At 40.5% G+C, this 15,482-nt stretch overlaps 1 protein-coding gene across 2 annotated transcripts in view; it reads left to right on the top strand.

Moving 5' to 3' along the window:
- LOC114452015 (adenosine kinase-like) overlaps positions 1–14,318 on the top strand; it is an 89,664-nt gene extending 75,346 nt beyond the window's left edge. For both annotated transcript variants that reach the window (XM_028431080.1, XM_028431081.1), the window contains exons 8-11: positions 2,747–2,782; positions 5,944–6,058; positions 13,283–13,369; positions 13,664–14,318. In XM_028431080.1, coding sequence (XP_028286881.1) covers positions 2,747–2,782; positions 5,944–6,058; positions 13,283–13,369; positions 13,664–13,788 — 363 coding nt within the window. In that variant the 3' untranslated portion in view covers positions 13,789–14,318. The remainder of the gene's footprint in view (positions 1–2,746; positions 2,783–5,943; positions 6,059–13,282; positions 13,370–13,663) is intronic.
- The last annotated feature ends 1,164 nt before the right edge of the window (positions 14,319–15,482 follow it).

Here is a 15,482-nt window from a genome sequence, read left to right as displayed (position 1 = left end):
TTCAGTACAAAACAATGTAGTTAGCAGCTAGCAGGTCACAGCTGGATCACGTTTGTCACTTTTGTACAGTTGCATATCCAGTGTGCCAGAATAATCGGGCGGAACCAAAAATTTAGCATCATCAAAGGCAAGTCAACAGTAAGACTAATTTCACAGAGAATATACAGACCTTTTTCTAAGCCTGCTAGGCTCCTGTCACTTACAGTGTCAAGGAAAACAAAGTGTGAAGCTTTGAAAACTGCCCTTTGCATGAAGTGTGTATTTCCTCTTTCATTTTGCTTGGCAAGAAATTGTAGACTCCCTCCCCCCTGACTGGGCTCTGGATTATTAGCTTAAGCTCTCTAAAAATATCCCTTTGACTGTTTAAGCCTCTGACAGCAGCAACATCTCACACATTCTGATAGCTTTATACTAACTATGGCTGCAGAGGGCTCATGCACTCATGCACACTGCCCGTGTTGTTATCTTTTACCTTGTTTGCCCGAAGAGGAGTGGAGGAGAACTTACAAGGCCCCCCTGAAAACAGCTCTCTCTCTCTCTCTCTCTCTCTCTTTTGGATTCAGACTTCATAAAAGGCGTGCAATCGCAGCAATCTCTGAACAAGCGAGATGCTTTTTTTGAGCACAAGAGGATTTTGCCCAGATGTCACTCGAAGCACTTGTCATTGTTGCAACAGCTGGGCCGTCATTTTGAAAAGCGTCTACCTAAACAGCACACGTCAAACGCTAAAACGGACACAAGATTTTGAATATTAACACTGTAAGCCCCTTAAGGAATAGTGACTTTAATTGCCCATCATTTCAGTTTTATTGGCTTGCATTTGTAGCCTCAGTAATTGCATATTTACTGCCATACACTATTTATCATACCAATACATTAGGTTCAGCTAAGCTTACCTACTAAAAATGTTTTTGATGTTGGCATTCATAACAACTCTGAAATTAATAAATTCCTAAAAGGGATTACACTGTACACATGTGGCTCGTAGATATTGCTTCAATTATCTTTTCTTCTAACACCCACACTCTTTCTCAGAAGCCTTTTCTCACAAATATTACAGCTGCTAACTAGAGAGGAAGAGGATGAGGTAGAGCCATGTGCTGTTCAGCAGCACCATCCTTATTCCAGCCTTCATTCATGTGTCTCTTTTAAATGCTTTGATATGAAATATCGCTGTTTTGACAAGACATTTTCCAAGCTGCTCCTGTCCCCGCGAGATGCCTCATGCTCGGCAGTGATGGAACGCTCCTGAGGAGAAAAGTCAATATGTGGCTGTAAATAAAGGAAAATAAATGTGAGACCTAAGCCCTCCATAGATTGAAAAGGCAAAGGGGGGTGAGACAAGACAACTGCTCCACCTTTACTGATTATAAAACTGCTTCTTGACTACAACAGCTAATTGTCTGACCTGTGTGTGCGTGCTTAGCAGGGCAGGGTGGAGTTGGGGGGGTGATGAATTGACATATTGCTGGTGTTGTGATGTTGATCCAAGGCAGAGAGCCATGAGGCTTTTCTCCAGGGAGCGGTAACCTTATTGTTCCATGTCATCTCCTCCCCTTCTGTTTGAGGACCAGGTTGTCAACCTCTCCCCAAGGTCAGTCAAACGCCAGCCCCCCCTTCTGCAGATAATTGGATTATTTAGAATCATAGCATCAACTTATTGCGCCGTCTGGGGTCAGAAGTGAATTTAGTGCACGAGGTTGTCTGTCACGATTTGTGACATCGTTCTGAACTGACAAGCAACAGCTTCTGTCATCACTTAAAGGAGCATTCCGTGGTCTGTTTATTACAAATCACAGATCGGACAGCACAACCTGCAGCGCACTGCAGACGCAGGTTGTGTTATATGGTTACATTTTATACATAAATGTTCAAGCTCCAAAGCTGTGGAGATCTTATTAGTGGTTTACATATATCATTAACATAATAATTTTTTCTTGTATGTGTCTTTATATATATGTTGGCATTGATTTGCCTTGTAATTTCATGAAATAAATTAAAACCTGTTAACAGTATCAAGGCCTCTTATATACATTGCAAAAAAGGGGTAATTTTATTAAATGCAATTTTTCCTTCCTTTAGGGCAGAAATTGTCAATGTCAAGTCTGTGAATTCTGAAATAATTTTTTGTTTATGGCAAATGGATTTTAATAATGTATAAATGTTATTCACCAGGTTAAAAAAAAAGATTAACATTCTCTATTTTAATGCACCAAAAAGACACAGAAATTAACTAGCTACCTAGTTAGCTACAAGGACAGTGTGTGGCCCCTTCTGAGACATATCTACACTCACAGTATATATAAGGGCAGCATCAATGTGTAGAACCAGATACATCGTGCATGCTCTAAAGATGTTATGTACAGTGGTATTGAAATATGTAAAGTGCACCTGTTAGCACAATAAAGCAGCATATAGCGAGCTTTAAATCCCTGCATTGTTGGGGATCCCCACATACCAGCACATATTCATGGTTTCAAGGCTGCAGGCTGACGTGCTGCTATCTCATGCTGCTGTGGTAAGATGAGACGATGTCGGGCAATAGTTTAAATGGGTGGGCTGCATGCCTATTAAATCAGGAGTTGGCAGAGCAACACTAACTCAGGTTACTTATTCTCAAGTGGCACGGCCGCACATGTGAGGAGCAAGAGGGAAGTGAGATGTCTTTACTTCACGTCTGAAGTGTGCTGTGTTTGTGACTCTGTAATTAACTGCTCATTTGTGTGTGTTTTTTATCTTTCTCTAGGAGGCAGCCACATTTGCCAAAGAGCAGGGCTTTGAGGTGAGTTGACCAACAATTGCAAAGATCCTAAAGGTTTATTTTTGCTGATAATGAAGTTCTTTTTGGACAGTGATTGATGTGCTATTATACTCTCCAGGCCTTGCAGCAGTTGCTATGGAAACCTGGCAGTCGTCATGGTTTCTTTGTTCAGCCAGCTCTCTGTTATGACGCACTCTGCTAGGTCTGCACCCAACATCGCCTACAGATGTTATTTATTGAATTTTGAAAAGCCTCTTGGGAAGCTGAGAAGTTGGGCATGGTTTCAAGCCTTTCTCTGCAGGCTTGGGGCTCATCAGGTTGCCTCATTGAAAAGCCTCCTCATTATCTTCATTGCACTCAGGGATGATACTGTATGTCGTCTCTTCACTGCTATAGCATTACACCACACCGAAACACACTGTAGTCTTTTAATAACCAAATTACAGCCACCTGCCAGATTACAGTGCTTCTTTCCCCCCATAGACTGTGCACTGTGTTTTAAAGTGGGACTGCCTCTTATAAAATGAATGTTCCCTTAGTCTATTTTTTGACTTGTATTTTGCATATTCCTTGCGTTGCTATTTAAATGCAAAATCAAAAACACAAATAGCCGGTGTGTGAGTTTTTTTTCCACACAGGCTCAGGTATTTTAAGTGCTGTCTCTCTTTGAGAGGTAGAGCTGCCTTGAATATGGCTCTGCTCTGTGTGAATAATTGTCATCCAGAATCACTAACGGTGTGATCAACGTGACTGGAATAGAAATGCAATCCTGATGGCAGTGACAGGTTTAAGAGAGGAGAAGGGATAGAAGGCAGGAAGGTGGGTGAGTGTGGGTGAGAAGAGGAGGAGGAGGGGTTGGGGGGGTGATGCTGGTGGTAATGGAGGGGCCTCACATGAAATAAAAAAAAAACACAAAGGGCAAAGTGAAGACTCTCCTAGTAGTTACAATTCTTTGACATTTTCCATGTCAACCTGATTTGGCAGAACACTCTGAGAAATTGCATTGGATGAATGTGATTTCTCAGATAACATCAGTGGCGTGTGCTGTACTTGCTGCATTTCTAGGTGGTAGTTCAAAGATGTTTTCTTCACAGTTGTCCTTTTTTTTTCTCTTGTCACTTTCTAATGACAATTTTACTTTCCCCATGTGAACTGCGTTGTCGTGACATGCTGACAGGTCTGCAGAATATCAGTATGCACGGTATACATTATCAAGACCTCAAAGCAGGAAATAACAGGATGCTTTCAGGATGATTTCTCTTTACGCAGAAATACTTTTAATATGAGTATACATGATATTTTGCTAAGCCTCATATAATTGGATGTATGTTAAATCACAGCTATTAGAGGATTATTTGCCCACATTTACCCGCATGCTCATCATCAGAACTGAGCATTAAGTTATATTATTAGTCGGTTAGTTTAAGTAACTAAACTGACTTGCCTTTAGTGTGCACCTAAAACTTTGATTCTTTTAGGGCCACTGAGGTTAATTTAAGTTCAGTTAATTGGCCCGCTTGGCCCTTTTGAGGGAAACTATAATTGGATATTGCCGGTATCTGACCCCAAAACATGACATAATGTACTCTGTGAAGTAATTTAAAACACTGTTATCTTCACATTATGGATGAGTAACAGAAATGACAGCAGCACTCCTTCAGTATGAATACAAGATAAAAGCTTTTCCTCTCCAAAACAGCAATCAGCAGATCTGAACACAGTCGCCTGATTGTGATCTGTTTCCTTTAAATGCTCAAAGAACTGTCTGCATTGCAGCTTTAATTGAATCTCTCCCCTTGCAGCTTTTCTCAGTCAGCCTGCAGCTGAGATTATCAGTTTCAACACTGAAACACAATTTAACGCCCTTGTAAAGCTTTCATATTTCACGGTTTGTTGATTTATGTCTGATCAATTGCCTCACGTTCGTAAATATTGCCATTTGTCAGGAGTAAACCAAATTGACCATATCATTTGTCAATTCATTTAGTTTTGCACTGAACGTTATTTTTTCTGCATCATTTTTTGGCCCATGGAAGTTGTCAGGTAAGTGTTGAGTGGGTGTGTGTGTGTGTGTGTGTGCCTTGCTCAGCAGCCATGATGCTTACCCTATCACCTCTGGCCCTTAGAACCTTTTAGCTCCTAAACCTGAGTAGAGTAGTGCCTTTTTTTATGTCGGCGAACATAAAACCTGAGGGTGACAACGTGCTGGTGCCTTGTGTGGTTTTGCATTCAGTGTCTGGAGGAGTGCTTGTGGTTACATCCAGTCACAGTGACAAATTGCTCTTTTTTTTCTCCATCGCCTGCTAACAGCCTCTGTATTAACCTCACCATTAGCACTTACTTAGAGTGTTACACCCATTTTTCCTCGGCCCTGGGTCTCCCCGGACCTCTCAGGGCTGATTAAAGGACGTTTGGGAAGCATTTAGAGGTGTAAAAGCTCATTGGTTTGAGTGAGCCGGTGCGGCTGCTGGTGTTGGGCTGGTGCCTTTCTCTCTGATTACTCCCATAATCACAGTATTTGCTCACCCTGAAGGTGCTCAAGTGTTAGCTTTGATACAGATGCTAGAGGCATCTAAGATCCCTAATGCTAGCTCTTTTGTGTGCTGCATTACGAAAAAGGCAGTCCACCCCACTGCGAGGCGGCAATGAAGACGTTTCTACCTGCTCATAGTACATCATGATGAGTTAATAATAAAGTAGCACTGACAGGTGTGGGTTTTTTTATCCCTCTCATGATCAAAGGCAAGCACTCCGGAGAGTTCTGTCGTCTCCAGGCGAGAATATCCATTCTGTGCAGATGCTGAGGAGAGATGGCCTGTTTCAGGAAGCGAATGATACAGTACACGCACCACCTATCCCTTCAGCTCACAGGAGTAGCTTTATCTGACAACAGCATATCTTCACACGCTTATTTTCATCTCACTTAGGGAATATGATGTTCTAATAGTTTGCAGCTCTCTCTCCTGTAACTGCATGGAAGCATCATTGAGCACTCCTATTGATCTTTTTTATTGAAGCGGTTTCATAGCCCATCTGGTTTCATTATCACTTGATCTGTCTGCCTGGATTGGAAAAACCTGACCTCTCTCAGTCACACTCTTTAGTTTACCAGAAATTGCTCTTGTGTTAACTTAACATATTCACACATTGTTGTGGTGTTGTTGGTTTTCTTTTTTTTACAGACAGATGACATTGCAGAGATTGCAAAGATGACCCAAAACCTCCCCAAGGAGAACAAAAGCAGGCAGCGAGTGGTGGTCTTCACCCAGGGCAAGGACGACACCGTTGCAACCGTTGGTAGGCCGAGTCTTGTTTTCAGTTTTTGTGTGCTTATCTACACGTATTTTCCACTCCCAACTTTGGCCCCTTTTGGACATCTTTACCCTTCACTTAAACCTCATATCTCAAAAGTGCAGAATGCAGCCTTAAATAGATGCTAGATTGCTGACTGAAGAGAGCAGAATGCTATCAGTAATTTCTTTGAAGTTAAGCTCCAATATTGACACCAGATGTTTAAAAAAAGAACGCTTGCACTACATTCTGTCATTTCAGAGCATAAAAGAAGTGTGGGGGATGAAGAGAGCAGGCATTGATTTGTGAAGTACTTCTAACTTTGTCTTGGACAGACTCCAGGCCAGTCCTCAGCAATTTTTAATGCTTCAACTCTTACATCCTGCCCTGGTTTTTTTGTGTGCAAAATGCTGGCAGAGTGACCTTGGGGAGAAGTTGACAGAGCTGGCCCTCAAATCAATTCACTTCCCTTTGATACTGGGCATATTTGTTAGTGGGACATTAAAAGGCAGTGTCATCATAACCGAGCAAAAGGTTGCGGGTTTAAGCAGTGTGTGGAGAGACGATAGTTTCCGATTACTGCTGGGAGCCTTTGCCTTTGTTTGGAGCCACGGGGTGTCTCTCCTCGTTGCCCTTGCAGTTCAGCGCTAGACTAGTCGTGCATGGGGAGAGATGGCCTCAGGTAAAGACTCCGACATATCACTCATCACTGGGGACTGCAGAGAAACACTGTTACAGCAGCACTGCAGGACACTGTCTTCACATGTGTCCATTGTCCTCCATTTCAGACGGCTGGTGAGATTATTAATGAGCTGACACTTACTATAGTACGTCACAGATGATATTGTTAATCACTCTCTTCTACGCTGCTGTCTGTAAACTGTGCTGCCATTGTGGTCAGGATGGTCAAAATAGTTACATTAAAGGATAAAACTAGTAACTATGTTAAATGTGAATGGACACACAGACACACATGCTATCCACTTGCATGTGCTTCTGTCCTCAGCCAGAGAGGGTACATTTGGAATGTATTCCCCGGGAAAATGACGCACAGATGTACACAGTGATTTTCACCAGTTTTAGTTCATAACCTTGGTGGCTCTTTGCCTTCTGGTCCACAAGTTTCATATTGATGCTCAAGCGTCGTTCACTCAGCGCTCAGTTTTAAGAGAGTAAAGTAAAAGATTTATAAAAGAATCTGTGTGGAAGATTTAGCTCTTATTGTTTTGAGATTATGACAGGAGGCATCAAAAACGAATATACTGTAAACTGCATCTTGAAAACCATTAAGAAGACAGAAAACGATTCTCTTGTGGAGGACAAAAATAGAGCTTATTATATATATGTGATGTCATAGTAGCGTCTTGTCATATGTTATGGTAATTTAGCTCTTGTTGAACACTACTGAGGTGCTTCTCTTGCATTACATCAAACAAAATCCTTCTAAGACAAAGCTTGCTTGACATTAATAATTTAATTAAATCACAGAATGTCATAAATTAACAGTGATAATATTATCTCAAAATGATACCACTTCAAGTCAATAGATGATAATACTGAGTTATTTCCTATTCTTAATTAATAGCATATATTTTAATCGAGTGAGCTAATTTAAATTTTAATTTCAAAGCAGAGTTCCTGAAAGTGAATTTCCTTTCATGAGAATGTGAAAAGAAATCTTTAAAGAGGAGCCCGACAGTTAAAAAGAACAAGAATCCATCCATTGTGCTGGAGGTGATGGATAATTCCCGCCCGCTCCTCTCATTGCTCCTGCATGAAGACACAGCCGCACGCTGCTGTGAACTTTATATAAAATACATGATGAATGCTGGCTGGATGAAAGACAATGTGTTTCAGATGTCATCTACAAAGGCAAACATGATAAATGTCATTGACTGTGCTATCATTGCGGTGGAGCAGATACAGTAGTAGGTGCAGCAGATTGTCTGCCTGTATGTGAACATCGCTATTCATGCCAGCCAAATAAATGTCAATGTAAAAAGAGAATTAAAGATTTTCATTTCCCAGAGGCGGCGCTCTAATAAACTTGATCTCTCATTTTGTTTGCAATTTGTCCTCCTGTCAGGATTTGATCATTTGCCAGCCTCTGCATGTCATGTTAAACCATTTTATAGTGATTAAGGATGGGAGGAAGCCTTCCCCCCGTGGTATAATTCTCTAAAAAGAGATGTCAATTTGTTATTGTTCTTTTTTTTCCTGCCCTTCATTTGGTGCCTTTCATCACGCCACTGCTTCAAACATGCTTTTTAAGAGCTGGGAGCAGGGGGAAATGGCCCTTTATTTAGCTGCCACTGACACCGCTGAACTACACCGGGCTTTTGCTTATACACCCATTATAGCAGTAATTAAGATCATTGTGCCCTGAACCTTAACGCAGAGGAGATCTAATAAACGATCATTCAGTGAGGGGTTGTTGCGGTAATCGCTGATAAGGACTTGATAAAGCCTGACTCGGCTCCTCTGTGAGTTTTAGGGCTCTCCAGAGGGCAAAGCAGGCAGATTTCAACGATGTGAAAAACTGATCCATACATGTTAATCACACGAGAAGGACTGTTCTGTTCAGTTAAAGGGACAGTTCATTCAGATACACAGATGTTTCACTCATTGGTTAAGGGTTCTACTACTACTATGGCAGATGATTGGATGAACCCATCTGTCAATCAGAAGCTAACTTTAACCAGATCAGATCAACAATTTGCCAAAAAGAAAACAAGACACTATTAGCAAACAAGGAAAGTGCTTATCAACCGTTGCTACTCTGATGTCACCGCTCGCTGCTGAAAATAGCTGCCACTACTTTGCCTTACAGATTGCTGATTGGTTGTTCATCCATGTCCCAGGAGGCAGCGTGCATCTGTATCCTTGGCGACAGCGTGATTAGCGGTACCATTAAAGGCATCCTCCTTGGTTGTGCGTTAGGATTCATTATAAGTAGATGCACACTTCCTTCTTCCGAAGTCACACAAATGCTGTGTGTAGCTCAGGAGTGAAAGAGTTGAGTAACGGTGTCCATGTCTGAAATGATACATAGTTTTTCTGACTTAATGGAGTGCCATATATGAGAGGAAGGAATCTTTATGATGTCTCCACAACACTGCAGCTCATACCAAAACAATCTGTTTGGGTATATGTAGCACTGCAGTCCACAGGACAAATATCAATATTTGACTTTGTTGTGGTTTGTCCCTTTAAACATTGTAGAATTATTGAAATCCCCACACTTCACAACAAACAAAATCAATTAGGAGCCTGCACTATGAGAAAGACGTCCCCTCTCTTTTCCCTTGGCGCCTCATGTTGGAAGTGTTTTCCCTTTTCTGAAAGGATATTGGTTGGCGATGATCTTTTGCCTGCGGTTACAGTAATTACAGGCGTATGTCCTTTTTTTTCATAACTCAATTGTGAACAAAGATGCTGGTTATGATAGGGAAACAGATTGAATGTCAACTTGCTTCTAACCTGCCAAGAAAGCGGTAACGTTGTTGTTCCTCTGCTAGGCTCAGATTTTTTATTTTTTTTGGCTGAAATGCAAACAGGAATGGTTCCAGAAAGAGGAAGAAGTTTCTCACATAAAGATGTTGTACTTAAACTCTGTTGAGCACGTCAGCTAAATATGAACGTGTCACTTGGCAGCTCACGGTTTGAAGTGATGTATTAATTGTTTGACTCCATGATATTGTAGCTCTAGTGTCTCTCTTTGTAGTAATTCCAGACTCAAAACAATGCTCCATATGCTCATTTTCCACTAAAGGTGAGTTTGTCTTATTTGAACGTACAGTCACTTATTTGACAGGAGCGCATTTTCTCAGTCACTGCTGTGCTGTGAATTATCATTGTTAAAAAAGAATAGCCATTAATAAAGGACTTAATTGATACTCATTTCAAAGAGACGCCTGTTGAAAGAATTTCTGAAGTTTAATCACCACCATTCAAGGGTTGTAATGAGGGAATTATGAAGAGTGAATTAACAAAAGCACACAATTATAGCTTACTGGAAGGAAGTTTTTTTTTTTTCCTCTCTGTGGTACCAGTTACCTGTCAAAGCACAGGCATACTACACTCCTACGTTTTCACCACCAATCTGCTGCTTCTTTTGTCAGACCAAATCCTAGGAAGAAGAACATGTTAGTGTTTAAACATAATAGTTTTATTGATTGAAAATGATGCTGCCGATCTCATTACAGTGAAATGTGAAATGAGTTCAGCAAAGTGATGTTTTGAAATGTTCTACAAGCCAGTAACAACAGAGTCAGACTTATTTTGGCTGGACTCTTTTCTTTTTTTTTCCTCCCCATGACACATTTTGCCAATGAGCTCTTTGTTACAGACAGCTGGGGAATTGTTGGACTGTAACTTGAGTTAACATGTCAGTCAAAGTGAATAATTTGTATCACTGAGGTTATGTGAACTTTCCCCTAGCAGCAGAACACAAACTTTGGACCTGAATAAAGAGAAAAAATTTGGATGTCTAATGTGCTTATGTGTATGGAAACAGTGCTCAGAAGGTTCCGCAAATGCCATCAAGTACACTGTGCAGCCCACATTGATCCCATCAGTCAGAAATGATGTGAAAGAATGTCTCTCATGTGCTGAAAGCTTTTGATGAATCATTCTATGACATATCATTTATCAAGGCCCAAATATCAACACGTAAGCCAAGAAAGTTACATTAAAGGTAGGGTAGGAGATTTCATTCTGATGCACTTTTGGTTAAATTAGTGTAACTTCTCTTTACAATCCGATAGCAACCAATTAGTTCGGCGGTTTCGCATTAAAGCGAAGAATATTAATCATCTGTGGAAGCTATAAAACACTAAGTTTCAAAATCTCCTACCCTACCTTTAACTCATTCAAAACTTGATCCCAGATAAGTAACATGTACAAATACGTCATGTGTTCCGTGCATTATTGAATGGAAGGGGGCAATAGTTAAACTGATATGTCAACAAACATGCATGATAATAATGACACATTTAATACAGAGTAATACATTAGACGATCACTGATACAATGTGCAGAAATGGGAAACTACAGCAAATAGCCCTATAAATTTAGCCTTTTTATAATTATTACAATAAAAATATCTGAAGCAACAACATCAAAACAGCTGGGAAAAAATGTGCATTAACTCTAATTATCTTCTCATTGACATTAACAGAGTTTAATAAGAATCCAAACACTGAACCGTTCTGACTCTGTTTGTTTAATGAATGCTGACATGTCTTGATGTTGTGTTACCACAAAGATGAGCATCACCACAGAGTCTGCCTGCTGGTCTTTCCATTAAGACCTTCCTCCTACTGTTCTGCCCTCACAATTTGCTTTAACTGCAGTAGAGATATTTACACCCACTTATTCCTGTTTGATTTTTATTTTTATCTAATGAACACCAGAATCTTTGCAGAACAAGTGCAGCACAATCGGATTTTAAAGCATCCGGTCTTATAACCGCAAAAAAAGTGCAACACATAAGTGCAACCACATCTAACGAGGCAAGCTTCCTAACTGAGAAACTGTACTTTATTATTAGCACATTTTTTATGTGCGGTTAATCATTTCAAGAGGGAGGCAAGCTTCATTTCTGGCATTAATTAAGCAAAGTCGTTATGCTACTAATTAGCTTATCCTAAAAAGGATTCTTGTACTATTGTAATTGATTATCAAAGGTGACCATCAGCTGCTTTCCTTTAAAAAAGACATAACTCCTAATCAGATACATCTTTGGTAACTGACCTGTAACACACTCACTCTGCTCTTTAAAGATGTCTGTTTTGATGGCGTTTCTCTCTCAGCTGGTGTGTTACAGTCATTTGCCTGACATCAGGTGTTGAGCATATGCTCAGCTGCAGGTTGCGAATCTTTTGCCCTGTAGGACCAGGACAGAAATGTATTCAAAAATTGATAAGGTGGGGAGTCTTATCTGCAGCTCACATATTCTGTGAGCCCTTGTTAGATTAGCAGGGAGCCTCATTAAACAAGTTTTTTGTAGTTTTTGTTCCTCGTGTTCTCCTTAAACTCCCAGCCCTTTTCTCTCAATAAGAGGTCTGTCAGCCTCCTCGTGTTCCTTTTATCCACATGTCAGTCTTTTGTCTCCTGCACCGTTTTGAAGGTTCACGTCGGCACCAGGGCCCTCGGATTGTTTGAAGATCTTGTGTGTGTGTGTGTGTGGTTTAGATTGTTCTGACATAAGTTGCTGATTTAATGTCACTCTACACCTCAAGACTTTGTCATCTGGTAGATTTTTTTGTGTGTGTTTCTCTTTTTTTCCCCCTCCGCTCCTTTAAACTGGAAGTCTCTTTGAAGTGCATATGCTACTGATAATTGAAGCAATATAATCCACTGAAGATAATAAAGACAGCCTCATTTGATGGATTCTGTTTTGAACTGGAAGGACTCAACTATTTCATGAGATCATCTGTTGCTTTTTGAGCTCTTATTCAGTACAGTAGCAGGATGTTGCATTATTTTTATATTATAATGTAAACTATTTTTATTTTTATAATAATTTACATTGTCATCAATACACTTGTTCCTTTACAGCAAACGATTATTCAAAAATTCTTGTTGATGTGAATCTGCACAGAGGTTTTGACCTTTTTGTACTCCCAAATGCCTCATAAATAAAAACCCAGCTTAGACTCTGTGCTAATGCTAGCAGCTCTGTGAGGCTAACACAGTTGGGCTCTGAGCTAACTGCTAACACCAGCATGCTAACATAACCAGAAAACCTTTTTAATGTGGTTCGCCATGTTGACCATTAGCATGCTAACATGCTATACTTCCGTAATGGGACAAAGTACACTTAACTAAACTGCAAAGTGATCAACATCATATAATGAAATTACTGTTACAGTAGATTTACATGCACCTGCTTAGGTTAAAAACATAATGAGTGCACATAAAATCTTTTGGTCTGTTCAGAATTTGTCACCATTGTAGCCAAGAAGTTGTATGATAATCAGCTTACTGATTCTAACTAAAGTTTTTTTGTCCTTTAAAAGCAAAATAATTCACTTTCTCTTCTGTTTTCTACTATTAATTACACAAACAACTCCCACACTGAAGTGCTAAAATCAAATGACCAATTATCTTCAATTACAACAAAGCCTTGTGGTGTGGAATGACCCAAGTCAAAGAAATAAATAAGCTATATAACAACACTGGTGCTGAGCTTTAATTAACAGTCTTCTCCTCATTTCCTGCCCACAGGTGAGAGGGTTACCATGTTCCCAGTTCTGGATATCGACCAGAATGATATTGTGGACACTAACGGAGCCGGAGATGCCTTTGTGGGAGGTAACGCCATTATCGTCCACGCAGCTTGATTTCTGTGTACATTCCCAATTAACCTTTGATACCGACCAACTATGTAATGTGGTAATGTCTCCAGATTATATGAGCGTGACATTTAGCCTGCTGTTTTCACTCCGTATGAGCTGATCACAGCGCCGCATAAAGAAGTCATCATTTGGAACAGCACCGTCCCCGCTATTAGTGGCTGCTTTATTTTAATCTTAAATGCATCAACTATTTTGGAGGTTGATGGGTGCTTAGAGGATGACTCCTGCTCTTCTGTTTTTTTTTTTGCAGGATTCCTCTCCGCACTGGTCCAGGACCAAGGGCTGGAGGAGTGTATCCGGGCCGGACACTACGCCGCCAATGTCATCATCAGACGGGTTGGATGCACCTTCCCAGATCAGCCAGACTTTCACTGATGCATCCTAACGCTGCACATTTGTTAATTCCCCCAAGATACTTGTATATGTATGCATCAGGATTTTGTGTCCTTTTTTTTTTTTATTTACAGTGACCGCATGGGACTGATTTCTGCAGCTTGGCTATTTTATCAAGCTCAAATAAGCAGATGTTTTAATACAATTCAAACAAGGTGGAATGTGTTGCCTGCTTCTCCGCCATTGATCCATATGTTCTCCGTGAGCAGCATGGCCTCATGTCATTTTATTTGGAACATGCTAAAGAAGCTGATCAATAGCAGAAGCACATAATCCTGCTGTAGTGGATTGAAAGCTTTTTCTGGGGGGCTTCTCTTGATGAAACATGACTCTGGGTCACCAAACAAACCTATATCAACCCATGCCTGCTGCATAGTCCGCTTCTCTATCGTAGGCCAAATACAACTGATAATTTGTGGCCTATTTAGTAATGTAAACTATAAAGCAGAAACAGCTTTCGTGCCTGCAGGAGGTCAATTTTGTACCATATAAATAAACAATTTTCAGTCTCATCTCTTAATGATACTCCTCTCCCCCAAAACATGTCAGTTTTGACGTATAAAAAGTGTTTAACCAGCAGGTGATGTTTACTTGTACACAGCCAGCCCCCAAAAAACAAATGTTATTACCCACAGAGTTTGTGAATTTCCTCCATTATTTAATCAAGCCAGAGGCACTCTCATGCTAATCACTTTTGGACAGCTCAACGCCCTCCATTATCATGGGCCTGGTGTCCTGGCTCTGCTCACATGCTCGCTGGGTCCTAACTGGACTCTCGGGGTGTGGAGCTGCACCGCGGGGCTACAGGAGATCATTTTTCTCAGTTTAAGGGATTAGCGGTCGCTCTTCGCCACGATCATTACAGGGACCTGAAAATTAGGCTGATCCTTCATGCCCAGCTGTGCTGTCGCAGGGGGGGTTTGGAGACAAGGCTCAGAGGGAGGCCCTTCAACTCCCCCCACCCCCTACATTTACCACACCAGTGTTGGGCAGTGTCTCAAGTGCTTTGTGGAAAATAATTCGACACATCACATGTCCTAAAAAAAGATTGTGGATAACATTTTCAACAACCTGTTACATCATATTTTCTTTCATTTTCCTTGATCCAGTATTTGCACTCCCTTTCTACAGGGCTCTGTTTGCTGTAATGAAGCATAGTTTATGCATTTATGCTAATTGGGGCCATCTAGGTGAAAACATTCTCCAGCCAAAATGTTATTAACAACTTTGAGACACTTTTTTTTTTCATCAGCATTTTTTTTTTTAAGGTTTCACACAGATGCGCTTTGAAAAGGACCACATTTCTGATTGGGCAAGATCACACTCCATGGCAGCTGGTTCATTTGCTTCTCAAGATGACAGATGGCAAAACACAAACACAAAAAGAGGGAGCCATGATTAAGTAATGAGAATGCCTGCCACAATAAGGAGACGACTAAACATACTTTTCTCACTTTTCCTGCTAAACTTTTTTGTTTTTTGTTTGTGTGCCTTGTTGAATGAATGCAAAAAAACAAACTGTGCATTTCATTTACATTTAACAACACTGTGTTGTTTGTTTTCATACGCTGTGTTGGGAAAAATTCAAGTTTTATTATGTTAGTGGAAAATATGCATGATTTCTTTTCATTCACAGGTTTGACTTGAGGAAAAACTTTGTCACACATAAAAAGTGG

The sequence above is a fragment of the Parambassis ranga genome, chromosome 19 (genome assembly GCF_900634625.1).
Source record: "Parambassis ranga chromosome 19, fParRan2.1, whole genome shotgun sequence".
Classification (NCBI taxonomy): Eukaryota; Metazoa; Chordata; class Actinopteri; family Ambassidae; genus Parambassis; species Parambassis ranga.
This window is presented reverse-complemented; position numbering and strand designations above follow the sequence as displayed.